Source organism: Crinia signifera, chromosome 7 (genome assembly GCF_055691185.1).
Source record: "Crinia signifera chromosome 7, ASM5569118v1, whole genome shotgun sequence".
Lineage (NCBI taxonomy): Eukaryota > Metazoa > Chordata > Amphibia > Anura > Myobatrachidae > Crinia > Crinia signifera.
The window spans coordinates 27,095,202-27,116,465 of NC_139223.1; the positions used below are offsets into that span (position 1 = coordinate 27,095,202).

The 21,264-nt window shown below is 46.0% G+C and overlaps 1 protein-coding gene across 3 annotated transcripts; it reads right to left on the reverse strand.

Moving 5' to 3' along the window:
* Positions 1-395: 395 nt before the first annotated feature.
* Positions 396-21,036, reverse strand: TOP3A (DNA topoisomerase III alpha). Of its 3 annotated transcripts, none has more exons than XM_083152642.1 (20): positions 20,900-21,036; positions 19,738-20,027; positions 19,501-19,560; positions 18,053-18,126; positions 16,837-16,912; positions 15,623-15,731; positions 14,591-14,734; positions 14,213-14,383; positions 13,391-13,491; positions 13,063-13,137; positions 10,277-10,359; positions 9,454-9,661; positions 9,154-9,339; positions 8,911-9,040; positions 6,495-6,608; positions 6,133-6,298; positions 5,904-6,047; positions 4,467-4,589; positions 2,746-3,458; positions 396-2,147 (listed from the first exon to the last, which is right to left on the reverse strand). In XM_083152642.1, the coding sequence occupies exons 2-20, from the start codon at positions 19,927-19,929 to the stop codon at positions 1,924-1,926; spliced, it is 3,093 nt and encodes a 1,030-aa protein (XP_083008768.1). In that variant the 5' UTR covers positions 19,930-20,027; positions 20,900-21,036; the 3' UTR covers positions 396-1,923. The 3 variants fall into 3 exon arrangements, with proteins under 3 accessions (XP_083008768.1, XP_083008769.1, XP_083008771.1); XM_083152643.1 differs by lacking the exon at positions 20,900-21,036 and adding an exon at positions 20,735-20,862; XM_083152645.1 differs by lacking the exon at positions 20,900-21,036 and adding an exon at positions 20,749-20,854.
* Positions 21,037-21,264: the final 228 nt, after the last annotated feature.

Below are 21,264 nucleotides of genomic sequence, written 5' to 3' on the forward strand. Positions count from 1 at the left end.
ATGTGTGGGCATTCCCAATTCGTCTTCTTCATCTATTTACATTATGAACAGCTGAAATGACAATCGATTGGGCAATTTCCAGATATAAAGATGCAATCTTTAGATGGAAAAATCTGCTGATCACTGAAATAAATCTGTAATGTGTGGGCAAAGTCAGATGGATTGTAAAATCCATTTATCTGGCCAAAATATCCCTATATCTGAAAATCCATAAATTGTGATTGCTGATGTATGGGGCCCATTAAGCAGCCCGTTGGAACCTGGGCCTTCCAAACAATCCAGTATTGAAAAGCATTGGAGCTGTTTCTGATATCATTGTGCATGTGGTGCCAGGTAATTGGTAATACAAAATGCTGAAGAACTACAAGTCACAGAAAGCCCTGGCAGCTCCAGAATGCAATGCAAAAATACAGATCCTATTTTTATTAGAAGAAACAGAATCCATTATTTGTTTTATCATTCTCCTATATGCAGACAATCATAAATGGCTCCTACCAGAGAGACAACCAGCAGGAATGGGTCGCTTAGCCGAATCCTTGTACAGATATCATTGCAGGACAGAGACCATTGGCACCGGTCACAGACTGGGTGAAGGCTGGGGATCCATCAGGCACTTGGTGTGATGGAAGACTAGACTTGCGGACAACCCCATAGGAGAGAATAGTCTGTTATTTCCTCCTATTAGATAAACTCACAATATAATTGTTCCTTTTAACAAAGTTTTATTTTGCTATTAAAAAAACAATTGCAGAGGTGTAAACAGACTATATATAAGAGCCGCACAAAAAGCGGGTCATTATTACACCTCCTTCTGCGAGAGGCATGGTCACGACTGCAAGATTCAAAAGACAGATATAAATATTATAGCTATTGTCCTCTGGTATCAGTCAGTGTAGATCTAGCGATGTTCCAGGCACTTGAGGGGCAAGAGGTATTCAATTGTGAGTGAAGGGGGGGGTAAATGTGTGATTAGCACAGAGGATAAACGCTGACAACAGTAGCCTGGTTCCCACCCTTCGCCTGGCCCGATTTGCACCTCTTTTGCTTAAAAGTGCTCGCTATCCCATAGGGTAGATCCCACTGCAGCAAATTGAGGCAGATGTGTGAATTTGGCTGGGAAAACTCCCTTTTGGACTCCATTTTCTCTAAATGGGTAAAAGACAGGACCAGGAAGGACCTGAGCAGTTGCTCTTTAAAACTGTAAGGTGCAGATAAACGGAACACAGTAGTTCTAAAACTCCACCTGAGGTTTCCACATGGAAATACTTAAAATATTCCTTTTTCTCCAAAGTTTGATAACATAAACAAGCTGGGGCTCGCTTAGCAACACAGGTGTAGGTTGCTAATGCGCTGTAACCCATGGCAACCAAATCAGCATTTAATTAGATTTTCAAATCGGTGTTAACCAAAACATACACTCTGATTGCTGTAATTTACAACAGTGGTGGTTGCACTGGAGCATTATAATATAGATGGCCTAGTGCGGCTGTATCCACGGGCAACAGCAATTCTAATTAATACCTTCCACCATCCCTGTTCCACCACTGCCACAAAAGTGCAAAGAGAACACAGATGCATCGGATCAGCTGCTATGGAACTACAAGTCCCAGCAAGTCTGCCAGAGGTGATCTGGTTAGCATATCGGCGGTCAGGACACCAACGCTGGGATCCCGACCAGATTGATGCCCGGAAGGGCTGGGCATACTCACCTAAAAAGTGTTTGGAACCTGACGCTGCTGTTTGTGACCATCCCCTGCCACAATTAGAGCACAGGAGAGCAGCTTTCCCCTGTCCATGAATAAGGAGGGGACATACCACAGTTGTAATAGGTACAGAAGTAAAGAAAAGAACATTTACAATCTAAAATCAACCAGGAAAGGCTTTGGGTAGAGTCAGATGGTGACAGAGAATGGAGGAAGCTTCTCATCTGTTCTGGGGGCAGCTGGTCCTGTTGTGCCCCGGCTGGTGGCAGATGCCACACGTCCGCTGTTTCTTTGCAGTTGGGCCGCTGCCTGATGCGCTGTAGTCAGAACGCTTGTTTTTTGTTCCGAATCCTCGCTGCTCCCCAGAGCCTCCTCCAAAGGTGCTGGGATAGCTTCCACCAGCGCCCCCTCCGAAAGTGCTGGGATAGCCTCCACCAGCGCCCCCTAGATCAAGAGAGACAGAGTTAATGTACTATCCAGAAAAGGCTGGGATAGAAAACCTGGCCTGTATTGTAACGGCAGGATATAAATGCAATCTAATGCCAGGAAAAAGCATCATGGGAATTATTTTTTTCTTTTACTGGATTTGTGCTGAGCTGGGTGAATTTGCCCTTTATTCTACATTATCTCCCACTCTGACCCCATGCAACCTACTCCTATCGGACATGCCCCCTCGCCCATCGGCTCACCTGTCCTAAATGCTGCTGCAACATGGACACTGCCTCTCGCAGCTCCAGATCCACTGCAAATCCCTACACTGGCTCCTTAGAACCACCATGTTTCAAATCAGATGAAAAAAGCCCTTCCTAAGACCCATACACACTAGGCGATTTTGAGCTCTAAGTAACTCAGGTTTTCCCGTTTTAAGCTACTTTGAGCTGAAAATCCCCCAGTGACGATGAGCGAGTTGCACCATCTGGAAGCACCACCCCCACGTCCGCTGCCGTCGCTTTGCCCCCATCAATCACCCTCGCTTACTTCATTATCCCATATCAGGAAAGGTGGCCACATGAGCCATAGCGCCCGTCCACCATGCTCTCACCTGGAGGAACATTCTCGTCCGCCCACTGGAAGAAGCCGCATTGCTGCTCTCTGGGTTTAGCGCATGTGTGGAACTGTCGGCCCTTGTTGGCCCCGTCCTTCTGCACAGTACGTGTGATAGCCGGCTGGTTGCACATACAAGTGACCTGTCCCCCAGATTCCGCGTTCCAGGGTTCTCCACCGGCCCCGAGCCCTCCTGATATCCGTGGACTATTGAATGAATTTGAGGGGCGCCCTCCGGACGGCTGAAATTCCGGATTGCTCCTGCCAGCCCCACTGTCCTGATCTGCCCACAGGAAGAAGTTACAATTTCCTCCATTGCACTTGTAGAATGGGCGTCCTTGGTTGGGCCCCTCCTTGCGCACAGTGAGCTGCACGGCGCTAACGCCACAGTTACAGACCACCTCATTGCTCTCTGTGCTAGCGGTGGGCGGTGGCACACTTCTTGGGACAGCTGGAGTTACCAGTTTAGGATTCCTCTCCTTCTTAGCAGGCGGCTGGCGGCTTTGGCCACCCCTGGCCGTTCCCGTATTTGCACGGTTCTCCCGCAAGTGATTCCTCTCCTGTGGGCCAGCCTGGGGGGCTCTGCTGCCACCCTGAAGATATTTGAGGTCTAGGACTTCCCGAAGTGTTTCATCACAGCCACCAATGCACCCCACAAACTCCAGCGGCATCAGCGGGGGCACGCTACCCCGCTTAAACTTTAGCTTCAGTCTGCGGGAGGAGGAGACACATCGTTCACAACAGAATTTATACAGTATGTCTATGCGTAACGCATGTGCGATACCAGTCACCGGTGATGTAAGGTCAAGCCCAGAAGAGGAAGATGAGGCCGATGTATCATGTAAAAAACGCTAAATTGTAATAGAAGAAACATAGAAGTAATTCCCGCGTAGTCTTTGGGGCTAGCGGAAACATTAAAGGCAGACGCACCAGACTATGGGAACCGTAAGGGTTGCGAGTCCTGCCCACCGGAATTTTCTATAAACGGTCAGAAGTCGTTCACAGAACATCGGTGAGATGTATTAAGCCTGGTAAAGTGGAAGGTGATAACGCAGCTGTGATTGAAAAATGACAGTTAGGAGTTGATTGGCTGGTGCATTATCCCCTTCCACTTTATCACTTTGTCAGGCATCATCTGCCCCTCTATACATTACCGCAAGCGAGAGCGCATACGCTGGTGGCACATGGATTACCAAATATTGGTACACGATAAAGAGCCTGATTCAGAGATGGATGCAAACCCGAAATTTTTTGCAGCTAAGAGATTATCGGCTCTCCGATTGCATTGCACGTGGACCGCGACAGACAGCGGAGGATTTAGTTGGAAAGTGACTGACAGCCAGAGACGGTTTGGGGGGTGGTTATGCAGCGCGACGGCAAAAAACGCAGATGGTTTCCGTGGAGTCTCCATCTGAGATCCCATACACATAAGCAGCGGTTCCATCATCTCGCTTCTCGCGGCTGCACTGCGCAATCATACGGCTGCTCAGAAGTAATCAACTGTTCCGCCAGCCAGGTCTCTGTACACAGCCTGTGGGACTGGCAGAGCTGTCAGTGACCCACAGTATCCGCGCACACATGTGCAGCTGAGGGGGGCATTAGCGTCTAACTCTGAATCAGACCCACAGTATGAAAGAACAATACACGGGAATACCATTGTTTGTATCAGTAATGAGCAGCATAGCGCTTCTGGTGCGTGCGGTTACGGCCTGCGCTCACCTGTGTACAGGATGAGGTCTGCACTCTTCGCAGACGCTGTCATCACGTGACGCCTCCAACACGGAGCTGGGGAACCAGATTGAAGTCTTACAGCCCGGGTATCCCAAGCACGAAATGTAGAACCTGGAGCGAGAGGAGGAACAGACTGAGCTAAAGTGGGTGGACTGCACTTAAATCCTCCAGTCACAGATAAAGCAATCTGCAAACATCCCCAGCGTGCTGCCAACAGTGACCAGCGACGGGCATCATATAAACTCATAGTGTAGAACAGTGGTTCTCAACCTCAGTTAGTGTTCATTCTAGCACCCACCATATATGAAAACCCATGCAGTTCCTCTTCCCTGCCTGGGGTATCGCTGTCTGCTGTGGTGTTTCTAGCACAGGTCTGGTTTGCATATCAGTGCGGATATACAGACTACACTGTGCTAGAAGCACTACAGCAGACAGCGACGTCCCAGGCAGGGAAGAGGAACTGCATGGGTTTTCAAATATGGTGGGTGCTAGAATGAACACTATCAGTCCTAAAGGACCCCCAACAATGCAAGTTCATTCAGACATTCTGATGACAACATTGTGGGGATAACACTGTGAACTATTACGTTCGACCAGTTCACCAGCTCTTAACTCACAACGTATAAGGGACGCTGGGCTGAAACACTAACACAGTGACACACGCACACACTATGCGAATAAAACGCACCCAGATATTATAGCAGCACAAATAAGATGGCATCCGGACAGTGGATCGACCAGGTTTAGATCGACAAAACCATGGTCGACCACTAGAGGTCAATAGCATCTAGTTAGACATCTAAACTTGGTCAACCGTGTTTACACAGTGACCCTGTACCGACAGAAGTAAAGCATTGACCCAGGTCGACACAAACGTATCTTTTTTGTTGTTGCCGGTCCACTTGGTTCCTACTCTACCATCCAAGTGGACATAGATTATAATAGTGTACTGAGCGTAGTGAGGCACCATGCCCGAAGTATGGCACACACAGTGTGCCATGCGAGGGGACACTGTGCACATATACAGTGTCTCCGGGCATCCCTCTGACATTCGGCACCAATAAAAAGACAAAATACTCATATCGGCCCTGCTACTGTAGACCACGAACCCATCGATACTTCCGTCGACCTAGCGTCACTGTCTATGTAAATGCGGCCAACCAAGTTTAGATGTCTAACTAGACGCAGTTGAGCGCTAGTTTATGACCATGGTATTGGCGACCAGGTCGGTCCGGTTATCCAGAACCAATGAGACATAAGGTGACTTACAGTCTGATACAGAATACAAGCAAGGAAATCAAAATGGCTCAAATCATATGAATCTAGATGAATAATTTCAGAACATGTGACTTTGTTGAGCTCGGTATCTGCGACTCTGTTTCAGGGCTGAATTACGGACATTAACCCTATTGAGGCTTCGCTCACCCTCCGTCTCTCCTGCTCTTCAGAACCATATCCCTACTGCACTGCGGGCACTTCCGTATTGGCAGCGGTGTTTCCGCATAGATCTCGTGTTGTTCCACATGTTGCACAGCCTGGCCAAAGTACTGGGACAATGCCTCATCCAGCCTGTTAAAGGGGAGAACATTGTGGTTTTTAAGGAGCGAGAACCTGTTTCCTGGAATGGAGATGAAGAGATCGCAACACAACCTACTTGGTGGCTTTGGCCACAGCTTCTATGAAGACCTGCTTGTACTTCTGCACCTGCTGCCTTAGGACGGTGAACTTGTCCTTCTTGCCTTCGCAGATCAGCTTCAAGTCTGCCTCCAGCTCGGCTCGTAGGTCAGGCTTGGACATCTCGAAGCCCATGGAATCATAACCTAGGCAGATACAATGAGGATTGCGGGTGACCGTGGTTGTCGGCAATGCAACTGGTCTTTGCCGATGAGCACTCAAGTTTCAGCCGCGAACATGCATCTCTAACGCAGCCCTCTCAGACGTGAGAACTGATCGTGCACGGGTTTCTGGACACACAAAGACTATGCCAACAGTTCTGAGATCAGATGAGCTCCTCACCTTCCACCAGCCCCATCCCCAGCTCTCCGGGCAGAAACCTTTGCTCAGGTGTGAGACCCACGTACATGCGCGACTTAATGGTCTCAATGTGCTCAGCGTGCGTCGCATCCGTCCCTGGAAGAGGAAACCACACACGTATGTACAAGATATGCAGCACCACAATAACGTTATGGAGACAAATGTATTTTTATATATCACAAAAACAAACGACTTTCTATGCAGTTTGGTTGTTTGAGCCCCGTATGTCCCACAAGACGCAAAACTCAGAGGGAGTAACGACAAAAGGGCATGTTCTACACCAGGTATGTCCAAACTGCGGCCCTCCAGCTGTTGTCAAACTACACATCCCAGCATACCTTGAAATAGTTTTAGCTTTCCCTAATAGCAAAACTGTGGCAAGGCATGATGGGACTCGTAGTTTCACAATAGCTGAAGAACCACAGTTTGGACTGAAGAGGTGAGAAAGCGGATTCTCTTCCAAGTCTTAAAAAGGCACCGAAATAGAACTCCAGTGTCCATTAATGTTCAGAAATAGCCATATACAGACAGAAGCGCCATTAGGGGTTGTATATAAAATCAGATGCCCAAACGGATATTCCTTTCCTTGATCAGATGAACAGTAATTTGGGGCACAATCAGGTCTAGGAATCACAGCATACACGGCTACCTCTACGTACACTTTGGTAAGCGGTTCAGCATTTGTGAACAAAACCACATATTCAAATGTCAAAAGAAGTAACATTTCCTTGTTCTTGGCATGTACAATAAAGCAGTGGTATTCAAAATCTGTCCCGTCAGCCGCTGTGAAACTACACACTCCAGTCAAGAAAAAAAAGTATTCCTATAGCGGGCACTCTAGGATGGCATCTAATTAAGTCTAAGTAGATTTATTCAATTGCCGAGTGATCCAAAAATAGGACAAGGAATATAATTACATAACTTTTATTCGTTATTCTATAAAACAGCAAAATATTAAACATTATTATTGTTAACAGTGATGAATATACAATTGGTGTGAAAATAAAAACATATGTCCACGATGTGGGTTTATTGATGCAGAATATGTTATTTTGGGAACAGTTATTGTTCAACGAATATTAGTGTGGGTCACTATAAATGGGCAGACTGGTGAATCGAGCATTAAAGGGACCCGTCTATATGAATCTTATACCACTTTCCAACCGCACTCTAGACCAGGGTTATTGTCGTGTCCTTGCGGCCCCAACACGGGTCGACGTCAGTCTGAAAGGGCCATCTCGGGTTGAGCAACACGGGAGTTCAACCCTGACCAGGGTTGAACACGGCTCTGACCCGTGTCAAGTGCAGTGTGAACGGGTGCCTGGGTCAACCCGGGTCCCATTCACAGTATGAGCCACCACTCAGCTCCATCCCGTGTGACATCACCAACCCGGCAACACTTTCAGACCGCAAATGCCGTGTCACTCCGGGGATGGGACCCGTGTCCTAATCCCGGGTGCAACCTGGCTTTTGCGGTCTGAAAGCAGTATTACTCATGCAGCATCACTTCCACTACTGCTACAGTGTGAAGAAATAATTGAAACAATATCCTGAAGGAGAGTATTTACTGCTGATTAACTGCTGCAGAAATAAAGCAACAGTATGGACACATAGGTTACCGGGATCAATATAGTACTACAGTATATAGTATTAGCAATTCTTCTGGTTGATATCCCTAGGAGCGTAATCAGGTAAGTTGTCGTCCTCGAGTGGTCTGCTTTGTAGTTGGTTAATCTTGTTAGTGTAACTCAAAATAATATTAAATGATGGTAACTAACTTTTAGGCCCACACACTGTATTAAACCTTAACAAGAGATAAATGCAAGGGTGATAAGGAGAGATAAACTTACAGCCAATCACCTGCTAACTGCCATGTTACAGGCTGTGTTTGAAAAAAGTCAGTAAGGAGCTGATTATCACCCTTATATTTATCTCTTGTTAAGGCTTAATACATCTGCCCCATAATTTGCAACCAATCAGGTCTAAAGCAGCCTAACTGGTGGTAAGAATTCACAGCGTGCACAGGTATTGCTAGGAACACTTTGGTTTTGTGAACAAATGCTAAACCGTTTACCATTTACATATTTTAATTTTAAAATTAACAACATTTCCTTATTCTCAGCATGTACAATAAAGCAGCGGTATTTAAAATCCATCCCTCCAGCCGCTGTGCAACTACACACCCCAACCTGCCTTGCAACACATTTTTAGCAAGCCCTAAGAAAGCCCTAAATTTGTGGCTAGGCATGCTGGGATGTGTAGTTCCACAACGGCTCAAGGGCTTCATGCTGAATACCCCAGCTCTTAAGTGTTCCACCCCATCACAAGGGTAATTATAGCAGGTCCCGCACAGCAAGCGGCTGATCCGGCAGTGCTTCTGTAGGCAGGACCGACTTACCGATCCCGTGCTTGTCCATCAGGGCGATAAGATCTGCTTCTGTAAGGAGCTGAGGGGCAGTGGTCTCTCCATCCACCATCTCCACCGTGGTGGGCTGGAACCGGGCACCCATCTCATACACCGGGATTATCTACATACAAAAAAAAAACCAAATAAACACTATAAGTCAATTGTTTTTATTTATTTTTTAATCAATAATTATAATAATGATAATATGAAATACTTTTTCCGGTCCTTATTCACCTTCGTAGTCCACTTGTCGTATGGGTAGACCTCAAGATAGTTTCTGGCAATGATCATCAGGCCATGAGCCACAAACCGCTCAGCGGAGATGTCAATCTCCACTGTGGTCTCCTGCCCCTGAGCATCCTGGGAGCAGCAGGCCAAGAAGTGACGCACGATGAACTCGTAGATGCGCTGCTCATTTCCCTGCAGACACAGTGATGAAGCAGAAAATGACGTGGCAATAGAGGGTTCAAGCCTCGGTTTATTCATTTGACGCACTGTAATGCAGGCTCCTGGTTATTGCACACACACGCTCACCTGCAGGCTGCTGGCATACTTAGTGGGGTGGATAGGGGGGTGGGCTTGATCAGTCTTGCTTCCGTTTCTTGGAGTTGGCCCACCCCTCTCCAGGATGCGCTGTGCAAACGCGCCCCACTGAGGGTCCTGCGTCTGCTGCTCCACCAGCGTTGTGAGGTTCAGGTCCTTGGGGAAGATGTTGGTCTCGGTGCGGGGGTAACTGATATAGCTGGAAATAAAAACCATGTGAGCATGTGAGACAACACCACAATGATGTGGGGTGATCGCGCACACTTTATAAAGTTGGGGTCCTACTCCACTGTTTCTGGGTCCCATCACAATGCTGTTTAGCTACCGGGGGGGTATAGCCACAGAAGAGCGCATCACCGGGGACCCGCTCTGTTTTTAAAACGGTGTCCACGCAATTTGGGGTAAAATACGCACTATAGCGCGGTTTCGCAATCACCGACATCTGTCAATTGGTACACAGGGAACATGGTGGAGTTTCCCATGGCAACCAAGTGATAAGTGATAATTTTAGTGCCTAGTACAATAGGAATTATAGATATTACCCCAGGTATCAGAACTCTCATGTATCAAATCCCTCCTGCCAAGAATAGTCGTTTTTTTAATGAGCGGTCTTTGTAGAATGTTGGAATCGTTAATGCTACCAGTTTAAGCCAAATAAACCTCTTCTGCCGGGTTCTAAACATCTCACAATATCTTCCTCACATTGATCTATAAGTGCTACAGCATATTTACAGAGTTCTTGAATGCAATGTCATAAGAATTGATCTCGTTAGTATTCGTTCCCTGGCATATACGTGTAACAGGTGGGAATTACCCCTGTGTGTAAAGCTTCTCTGCAGTTTTCATGGTTTCCTTAGCTGCTATTTTCAGTTTTCGGGAAACCAGTTTTTCCAGCTCCTGCAGAGGAATGAGAGACAAACATCAGCTCAGCAGTCTCTGGATAATGCAATAGTGAAGCGGTTACCTACAGTATAAATGCACAAATCATTGCACTGGTTCATATACAAACATCAACTGTCACAGAGGCAGCGATCCTGTAGACCAGGCATTCCCAACCACGGTTCTCAAGGCACACCAGCAGTGCAGGTTTTAGTGATATCCAGGCTTCAGCACAAATGGTTTAATCAGAATCACTCATATACTAATTAAGTCACCTGTGCTCAAGCCTGGATATCTACAAAACCTGCACTGTTGGTGTGCCTTGAGGACCGTGGTTGGGAATGCCTGCTCTAGACTGAACACAACAAGGGATATTTAATGCCAGCTGTTATTTCCAACAGCATTGAAGGCGGATTCCGACAAAACAGATCCAATCTGTTTTGTCAGAAACGGCCACGGATTGTCAAATTCGCAGCCATTTTTGGACAATCCATGGTCGTTTTCGCCAACACACCCACTTTCCAACACTGGACAGCTGAAACATTGAATACTGGCTGTCGAGTTTCTGTCAAGCTGAGCGAAAATGGCCCGGGACTGTCGGAATCCTATTTGAATTTGATTGAATATCCCCCAATGTCTGCCTACGGCTCCAAGAGGTAGAATACCAGGGGTCTGCGGGCCGCCATTTAGTAGGGTGTGCATATGAAAGTGAAATTAAGCCCAATACTCACTACAGCAGCGATTTTCAACCTTTTTTAATAAGATTTAAAAATTGCCAAGGCACATGAGATCCACACAGGGCAAAACACATTGGTCCCCACAGGAAAAAAAAAAACCTATTGGTCACCATATAAAAAACAATCACACTGGTCCCCACAGGTAACAAAAATAAAATAAATTGACCCTTTACATGAAAAGAAGAGACCAGTAAATAACAGTTGGACTGGTGGTGCCTATAAACTGGTTTGGGCATCTCTAGATCTGGGGGCACACTTGATAACAGCTCAAGGCACACTAGTGTGCCACGGCATAGTGGTTAAAAACCCTGCACTAGAGGATATTATGAAAGATATCGCTCAGAAAGGGGCTTCACAATATCGCCTAGTTTATACACTTAATATCATTAAGTGTGCACGTTCCCGCATGTCGATAGCGATAATTAATGTCTCCTGAACATGCATGTCAACTTAACGATATAGCTAACTGACCTGCATATTTAGCGGGCCTTGGTGACGCCACTGATTGATAATGACGGCCGATATCATTCAGTGGGTGCGCACATTATCGGCCACTATGGTTAACTATATCGGCCGCAGCTAGTGTGCAGATGCCAGACAATTTTTTTTTTTTTTTTTAAAGCGGCAATCTTTTACAAGGCAAAACCAACCTGGTTTTAATTTGTAAATGATTGGCACTTTACAAAAAAAAAAATCTGATTCTGGCTAGCTCGGACCCTATGACTTATGTATCCTGAATTAGTGTCAGTTTACAGGTTTGTCTGTTTTTCACACACTACATACTAAGATCACACAACGGTGTCACAGTTCATACAAACCACCACACAAGGGTGTCACCATTCATAAAAATACCACACAATGGTGTCATCTTCTCAGTGTTCACCAAACTCAGCTGTCACCAAGAACCAGGGAATTACATAGAGTTAAGAGTAATAGGATCGGTAGGCAATGTCGACATGGACTGAATGATGACATGTAAAACGTCACCATGGATGATATAGACCAGTGGGGTCAAAGTCATGGCCCTCCAGCTGTTGTGGAACTACACGTTCCAGCATGCCCTGACACAGATTTTATATAATGGATTGCTAAAACTGTGGGGCATGTAGTTCCACAACAGCTGGAGGGCCATGAGTTAGACACCACTGATATAGACAATGTTCTTCTACTGTTAAAGCTCTAACCTTAACCGCAGCCTAACCCTGTGATGTCCACTGTTGACATTTCCACCGTGAGAAGTCTATTTTCCATCATTGCTCCCCCCAAGCCACAGCGCCCCCTCTACACCCCAAGGTAGCACTGCACCCCAAAGTGGAGGATTCAGAAAACAGGTCTACAAACTGGAGTGCAAACTCATCCTTTATAAAATGTTTATCTTGAATAATACATTTTAAAAAACGCACCACACTTTGCTTATTATATTTTATCGAGGACAAAAATATGAATCCTTAAAATAAAAAACTTTTACAATTTGTCCAAATCCAGGATTTAGTACAGGCCACAAGGGATCCGCAGCACCCGATTACAGAGTACATAAATGATTAAGCAAACAGTGACATAAGGCCCCATACACTAGTGCGATTTGGCCAGATCTCACCGATGGATCAGGCTGAGAAATCAGGTGAAATCGCATGTGTTTTAGGTCCGATCCGCGGATCCGTGTGCATCAGATCGGAACCACTAGATCGCAGTGCTGCACATAGGATCTGTGAGATCAGACAGTCTCCGGCAGTACTTGAAGGTCCAAGGCGGCTTGGGAGGGGGGGGGGGGGGGGGGGGGGGGGGGGGAGGGAATCGGCTGGTCATATACTGCTGCACAAAGTCACAGCAGTGTATGGTCACCTTGTATAGAATAGAGGATAAGTACAGGGTACATAACCAGAAGCACACGAGGGAAGAGGGCCCTGATTGTGAGAGCTTACATTCTAACAGGGAAGGACAGACAAACACAGGAGAAATTCTATTTATGTTCCTCTGTACTTACCACAGTGTCCAGAGCTACTGGTCTCCACTTGCTTTTCGGTTTACTCCCAACTTGAACGACAGTAGCTGTGGGGTCCTAAAAAAAAGACAACAATGAGTCCCAGATGTATAGACAGAACGCCATAATCACCGCCTGATCTCGCAGTTGTTCGTTAAGATAACGAGGGCAGAGTATGGCTTCATTCTACAGTGTTTCACATTGTATTATTCCCACCAGTGACTGCAGGAAAACAGATTTCATATGGACGTAACAGATGACGATTTTGTTTTCCTACGTAGCCTTTAATACTACAATGACACAGTCTAAATGTAGGGCATCGCTCCCGTACCTCCATGCAGATCTGGTACAGAACCAGGCAGGCTGTGTGGTTAAAAAGTCGGTTCCTCTTCCAGCTAAATTCCACAGTTCCGTCTTCATGTTCATGAGTTACTGGACAATACAATTATAAAGATAATAAGGTCAAATGGCAAAGCATAGCATGCCAGTGAGTTAAGATTTGCCTTAATGCCATTAAAGTCTCTCCCGATTGATACAGGCAGTCAATGCAGGTCAAGTGAAACTTTTTCCGACCTCTGTTCGCCCTTTCATTTCCAGAAAGATATACTGTACTCCTCCACAATGTATTCTACTCCTGTCACTTCTTAGCAAAGAATGAGACAGATTTAGCTACATATTATTTTATTAAAAGCTTCATAATGCAGCTCAGAAGCTCTTGTACATTTATATGAAAGTCTAAGTCGTAACAGACTTAGGGCTGTCCAACAAGCCCTGAGTGCCGTTAATCATCGGGGATTATGTTGTACTTGATGCTGAATCCCCGATAACCATCGCTATCAGGTTTATCTGCGAGAACACAAGGGTCTGGAAACATATGCCTGACCCCAAGAGTTATCGCCTGAAAACGGGTCATTTACTACACATAGAAGCGGGTTATAACTGGATAGCCTGATAACACCATTGGACTAAAATTGCGATATTCGCTTGTTTTTGTCAAGCGGTGAACTACCAGTGGCAACAGGATATTCCCCCAATAGTGGGCTGCAAAAAGTCTGATCGCAATGAATGATCGCACGGTTGTAGCTAATAGAATAACCCACACAGTATCTCGTTAGAATGACATTTCCACTCTTAATTACTGCAGACAGCTTGCCTTTGATCTTGTAGAAGGTCTCAGGAATAAATGCCTGGATGGCTTTGAATCTCTCCACTACAAATCCCAGTGTGGGGAACTGACAACTTCCATAGCTGATGAGCTGGCTGGCCAACACTGAAGGGAAGATCTTCTGAAGGCGGAGGGTCTGGAACCGGGTGAAAGCAGCTCCTGGGGGGACATCAGCTGTTTAGTGATCAGTGTCACAGATTAAGATCCCCCAAATGACGCCCAAATTATCATCTAGTGCAGATCATGTCACACTGCAATGGGGCACACAGGTTCTTATTTTTAAGCCAGGAGCAACTTGAACTAAGCCACATTCACCATCATTGAGATTAGAAATCAACCGATTATCAGAGCTTTCGAGACACCTACCTATCCGAAGGTCCAGCTCCATTCTCACATCCACAGCGTCACTGACGTTCTGGTCAGGCGGCGCTAGGTTCTCGCAGGCCGCGCGGACAGAACGAGGGGTGATTTCAGAGAACCGAGCTCGGAACACCTGAAGATTTGGTTTCACTGCCAGATAACAAGGTGACCATAAGTAACAATACAAAGTAGAAAAATCACAACCGTCTCTCCTTCTGCCAAGTCCTAAAAACGGGGATCACCACGCAATCCCCACAATATTGGAATCCCGGACAAGAATACAGGACCCTGGGCGATGGAGAGTTGGATACACAGTCGTTTCGTTTCTCTCATATCCAGAACACTCTCAGTGGATGGTATATGAAGAAAATAAATTACAATAGATTGTAAGATGGATCTACAATATCATGATTTTCTGAACATAAAGGGGGAGCCGGTGCTACCATGCGTACCCTCACTCACACTAGTGTGTTGGGGGTAACCCCGTAAAGGTTTCTTTACAATCATCTCAGGTTCACCATGTGCCAAGAGGAAACAATTTTCAAGAGCAGGTGCGTACCATACTCACTTCATAACATAGCCGGAACATGCATATAAAGGTATCTTTGGCTTAATGGTGCAAAACCTCCAGAATGATATTTATATCAAATGGTCATAAAAATGGAAAGAGAGAATCCTCTTTTCAGTAAAATCCAAACAATGTTTATTAAACAGAAATTAAACAGCTGGGATGGAAGGTGGAATCACAGTACCTTAAAGTGTGGATAATGGCAATATACCACACTGTAGGCAACCTGAGACGATCGTAAAGAAACCTTTACATGGGTTACTCCCATCTTACAACCTATTTTATTTTTTATACTATCCGCTGAGAGTGTTCTGGATATGAGAGCTCCGAGGTGAATTTGAGGAAAGAAAAAACGACTGCGTATCCAACTCTCCATCGCCCAGGGTCCTTTTTTCTTGTATAGGTGACCATAAGTACTTAGGATGTTCCAATAGCGCACAACAAGTCAAACATACAGAGAGGCACAGTACCTGCTTTACAGACATGGATAACCTCAAAGCCAATGTTCTCCCCCTCTCGGTCACAATCCGTCCATATGATGAGAGCCTGGCATTGGCGAACCTCTCGTTCTAGTGTCCTCTGTAATTACAGAAATGTTCTCTTAAAATCTGTACTTCAGAGATTTCCTGAAGGTCCATACGTACTGGGCGGCTCAAGTGGGTAAACTGAGCGGCTGTCCGCTCAAAGTCGCCCAGTGTGTATGGGCCTTAAGAATGCGTTTCCTCCTATACTGTACTCCAGAAAAGGAACAGCCTGCAGATGATCTATCAATCGCCCTACTCAGATAAATTGGTACCAGATGATAAATACTGTTCTGTTATATCCCAATGAAACAGCCTCATGTGCTCTGGCTCACTGAAGCCCCCTCTTAGTAGTCATGACTGGTAGCATAGTAACCAACATGAGGCCTGTGATTGGCTAGCAGTCTAATTACTGGCTAGGTAGGCTAATTACTGGTGGCTATTATAGCAGGAGCCACAGACAGCAGAGGCAGCTTCTACAATCTGAAGGAAGCGAGACACTGACCTCAGAGTTCGCAAAACCACTCCTTGTAAATGATTGGCCTTTAAAAAACTCAGAGTTATGTGGGGTACACACCAGGACGATATGGCCCAAAACAAGCCAATTTAGATACAATCTCGACCGACTGTATGTAAATCTGCCATGTTTTGGGCCGTTTCGCTGCCCTTTTGATGCGATCCCGAGCCGATGCGCGGCCCCGCGGGTCGGTTGCTCTTTTATGAGATCCTGGCTGCTGCAGGTAGAATCTCAGAAATCGCCATTGTAGTGAGTGGGGGTCACGATCACATCAGTTGCATTTTCACGGTGGGTCGGCAGCGCCATCAGCTCGTGAGCAGGTCATGCGTTCCTGTGACGACCCGCTCATGAGCACCATGGTCCTGGTGTGTACCGGGCATTAGTCCGGCATCCCAGCGATCGTATCTCGCTCAATGTCTGATTCATAGGAACACATGATCACTATGTACAGTAGTTTCCTTTATTTTTACATTACATTTAGAAGGGACAGGGGAGATGTTGGTTGTTTAAAAATCACAACATGCTCCTACTGCAGCACTTATCCAGAACTACCACTGGAGCTAGAATACTGTTTTTTAAAATAAAGACTTCCGTGTAATCTGCTCTGGCAAAGTCATGTTCAATACTAAAGCCATACACATCTTACCTTGATATTTACAAAATCATCAGGACAGATCTTTTCAACCTCAGCATCAAATAGGGAGACTGGATTACAGCTGTGCCTGGACACAGAACATTAATTTATACAGTGAACAAAGCGTGTTTGATTCTATATTGTATGATTTTGAGTAGTAGTTATGTTTTTGATTTTATTCAAACCATTTTCAGGAAGCTGCAATATAGAACAATGGGGCGAAGGCATTAAGCCTGGTACATTGTCTTTTTTTTTTTTTTTTAAACATAGCTGATTGGTTGGTGCATTATCAACTCCCCCTTTATAAGGCTTAATACATCTGCCCCAATTGGTTTACCCAACTGTAGTTTTAAATTGGAGCTCCTCCCCCTGCAACTGCATTCCACAAATGCAGCGGCAATCTCCTGGCTTTGGTGGAACAAGACGTGCAGCTACCTACTCCTCTGTCCACACGTTCCTCTGGCAACACCCACTTAGAGCGTACAGTTCTCCAGCTGTTGAATGACACACGGACTGGTACTGGTCACACCCCCACTAGAATAAACAAAGGTCTAAGCCAGCTGTTCCCAAACATTCTTGAATCACAGCGCCCTAGAGGATCAGATATTTCTTTCACCCCTAGTCCCAAATTTTCTTATTGCTAAATAAAAAAAAAATGAAATAAAGTTGGTTGGGCTTATCTGCCACCCTGTGGATCAGTTATGTTCAGGTGGGCATAATTGTGGTTTGATTTAAACATGTGATGGTTGGCAGCCACGTGCACTGGATTTGAATACCACTTTAACCTTAAATAATTTATTTTAGGCCTGGATCACCAACCCGAGATACCCCATGCAAGTGTTTTATTGCACCCCAGGGTGCCTAGCATGCATTTTGAGTATCCCCCAAAAATGTGCCTCACTTCAAGGGCTTTTAAAGGACAATCGCATTACGGAGTTGTAGGGGGGAGGAGTTCCAATATAAAGCTACAGTTATAGTTTAAGTGATAAATCCTCCAGCCAACCTGCAATCTTACGGTCCAGTGTCCCCGTGGCATTGCTGTAAGAGAAATCCACATTGTACTCAATAGCCAACAATTACTACTGCCAGTCTGATACAATCCCCACAGTTGTTGTTTATTGGGTGGCAAATCAATATGAGCATCGTTATTACCAAACTTCAGTGGGGCCATGAGATTTCCCCCAACCCCCAACGGGAGTTGGACACAATATACCAAATTAATACCAACCAGGATTTTAGGTGACTCTGGAAATCCAGCGACAGCAAATGTCCAGACACTGAGGTCATGATGACCGTTACGTCCTGCAAAAATCGGAACAAGGATCAACAGTTTAATAATTGAACATAAATTGGATTTACTCTGCAACAAGTCTAGAGAACATCCGAGAATCAACTCAGTGCAGAACGGCCATTGTTAGCCTCTGGAATTCGGTCATTAATTTGTCAGTTATGAGAATTACCGATGTGTAACATCCTTCGCACAATTTGTATGAATCATCTAGGCCACATGTAGACAACGCTGCTGTGGAACTATACCTTCCAGCATGCCCGCCACCATTGTAGCATGCCCTAATAGCAATCTTGTGGCTTGACATGCTGGGATGTGTAGTTCCACAGCAACTGGAGTGCTGCACACTGTCTGCCCCTGATCTAGGCTATGTGGATAAAAAAAAGGTCTTGCATCCCATCCCACTATCAATGCAACCCCAGATATAAGCACATGCAAAGTAAAGTCTCAAAATTAGGTTGGGAAATCAGGGGATGGTGCCACTGGAGGAAGTGGATCCTTCTTCCCTAGCTACAGTCAACCAAAATGCTGAGCCCATTCCCTGCACTCCAGAGGAAAGTTGGGGCACCTTGCTCATTTGTTTGTTCTCCTGGTTATAGGAACACAATGGGCCTTATTCTGGTCTGTGCGGCTGGAGCCGAATATGCGGCCAGGACCGTGCGTCCTAAACCCCGCCTTCCCTACGGATCGCTCACTCCGTCCGAATGCGGTAAGCCGCTGACCGCACAGAGCACGAGTTGATTTCTCATGTATACACCTCCTCCATCTCTGGGAACCTCCCCCATCATTCGATAGTCGCATACCATCGAATGCAGGACCGAGCGGTCAGGCAGCTCCCGCGAGCTCAGACCACACGGGCATTTCTCAGTGCAAAAGCAGGGATCTGGGCGGGCAGCTGACATCCGGCCATGTCATATGTCCGCCCCCTACACGTGCGTCACTGCCGCATTACCATACGTACGCCCAGCGTTTCCATGAGAACGCCCATGAAACGTGGGGCGTATGCATATGTTAATGAGGCCAAACAGCCCTTCACGCCCCTCTCCTCCCCCTGTTCGTAGTGTAAACAATTCATGCGGAATTTGGACGTATGTCCCTTTCGCACATGCGCAGATATGCCTCTGCACATGCGCAGACACAAAACATCGGCGGAACGAACGCACGCGGACATATCCGCACCAACCAGAATAAGGGCCTAAGTCAGGCATGTCCAAACTGTGGCCCTCCTGCTGTTGTGAAACTACACATCCCAGCATGCCTTGCCATAGTTTTAGCATCCCCTAATAGCAAAACTGTGGCAAGGCTTGATGGGACTTGTAGTTTCACAGCAGCTGGAGGGCCATCGTTTGGACATGCCTGCATTATGCTCAGTATGGATCACTAATTACCTTTCCGAACAAGTGGTATTCATATTCATAGATCTTGTTAAACTTGGAAAATCCTTCTCTCTGTAGATAGCAAAGACAGAAAAAGTACAATAGTGTATTGCAGAAAATGCAGCACATGACTGTTCTAGGTGTTAGGAATAGTTTGCGTGTGTTTTGCTCCTGTCCTGCGGTCCCGTGAAAGGAGCCAGTAGCAGGGAGGGGAGTTTCTGAAACAAAACACTACATGCATAGTCTCACCCTCCTCATGCGGCTGTTGGACAGAAGATCTGAGATCCCCTTAGCTGCATCGTTTTTCTCAGCAACGCACAAGACCTTCTGGACGGGAATCCTCAGGGTCATATTTGCATATTTCTGAGCGCAATGGCGAACGGCGAGTTGAATGGGAAGCTTAAGCCTGCTGACCGCTAGAAGACTTCTCCGAAAAATCATTACGAGAGAACAGGCGGATTCTTGGAGCCTGCGCCAGTCATGTTGGCCTCTGTATACTCAGCACCCAGATAGGGACCAAGTGAGGATTCAAGATACACCTGTTTAATGACCGAGAAAGACCCTTCAACAGATGGAAGCATAACAATGGGCAAGCTTTGAATAAACCAACTTTAATAAATATTCTGTATCTTCCAAACGACAACTCCTTAAAGTGTACCCACTGGATTTACACAGAGGAACCAGTAATGTACAGAACATACATGTCTTTGTTAGCGATGACATATTGATCGCTATGGCCTTGTCAATGTCATTTTGATTACATAAAAAAAAAAATATATATCTACTGTTGCACGAAGCCCTGCCATATATACAGGACAATGCCCTACAGCACGTATGTCCAAACTATGGCCCTCCAGCTGCTGTGAAACTACAAGTCCCATCATGCCTTGCCACAGTTTTGCTGTTAGGTAATGCTAACACTATTGCAAGGCATGCTGGGATGTGTAGTTTCACAACAGCTAGAGGGCCATAGTTTGGACATGCCTGCCCTACAGCCTGCAAATGGTATATAATCAGATACCTCACAAACAGTGGAGGTGGCGGGTTCAGGTGCATTATACAGTGTAGGCAGGTGGAAGCAGGAGCTCTCCAGCTGTTGGTGGACTACATGTGACAGCATGTCCAGATTTCAGCTGAGAGTCACTTGCTCCCCTCTATGGGATAGATAGATAGATAGATAGATAGATAGATAGATAGATAGATAGATAGATAGATAGATAGATAGATAGATAGAGTACATTATTACATTGATAGAGTTACCACTAAGCACAGACACAGGGGCCGGAACTTCCAGTAAGAGACCCACATGATCTCCTCCTCTCACACAGACCCGGGGAATGTCCAACAGACGTAATATGCGCCTAGGGACGGATCTCTCTGGGATGCAGAGCGTGATACAGCGATAACTTACGTGATAATTACTATTTCTGCTGTTTCCCGCGCTGTTAGTCGTTGCTGCTGCGGATTGGGCCTTCTCTCTTCCCGTACCCCACAGCACTTTCAGTTTCTGCAGACGCAGCCAACCAGGTGGGGAAGATAGCGCAAGGCATGACGGGATATGTAGTTCTGTGCCGCAGCCTGGCGGGGAGTGACGTCAAAGCTCAGTCACTTCAGCAGCTGGGCTGCTCTGTCATGGCAGGGACAGGTCATTTTGTTTGCTTGGGTTTGTGCTTGTTACTTAAAGCTGATTTGTTATTCAGAATATTAAAGTTATAATATAAAACAGTCAGTGCTATTGGTGATAGCATGCAGGTGTTGTTTAAAGTTGTCCAATTT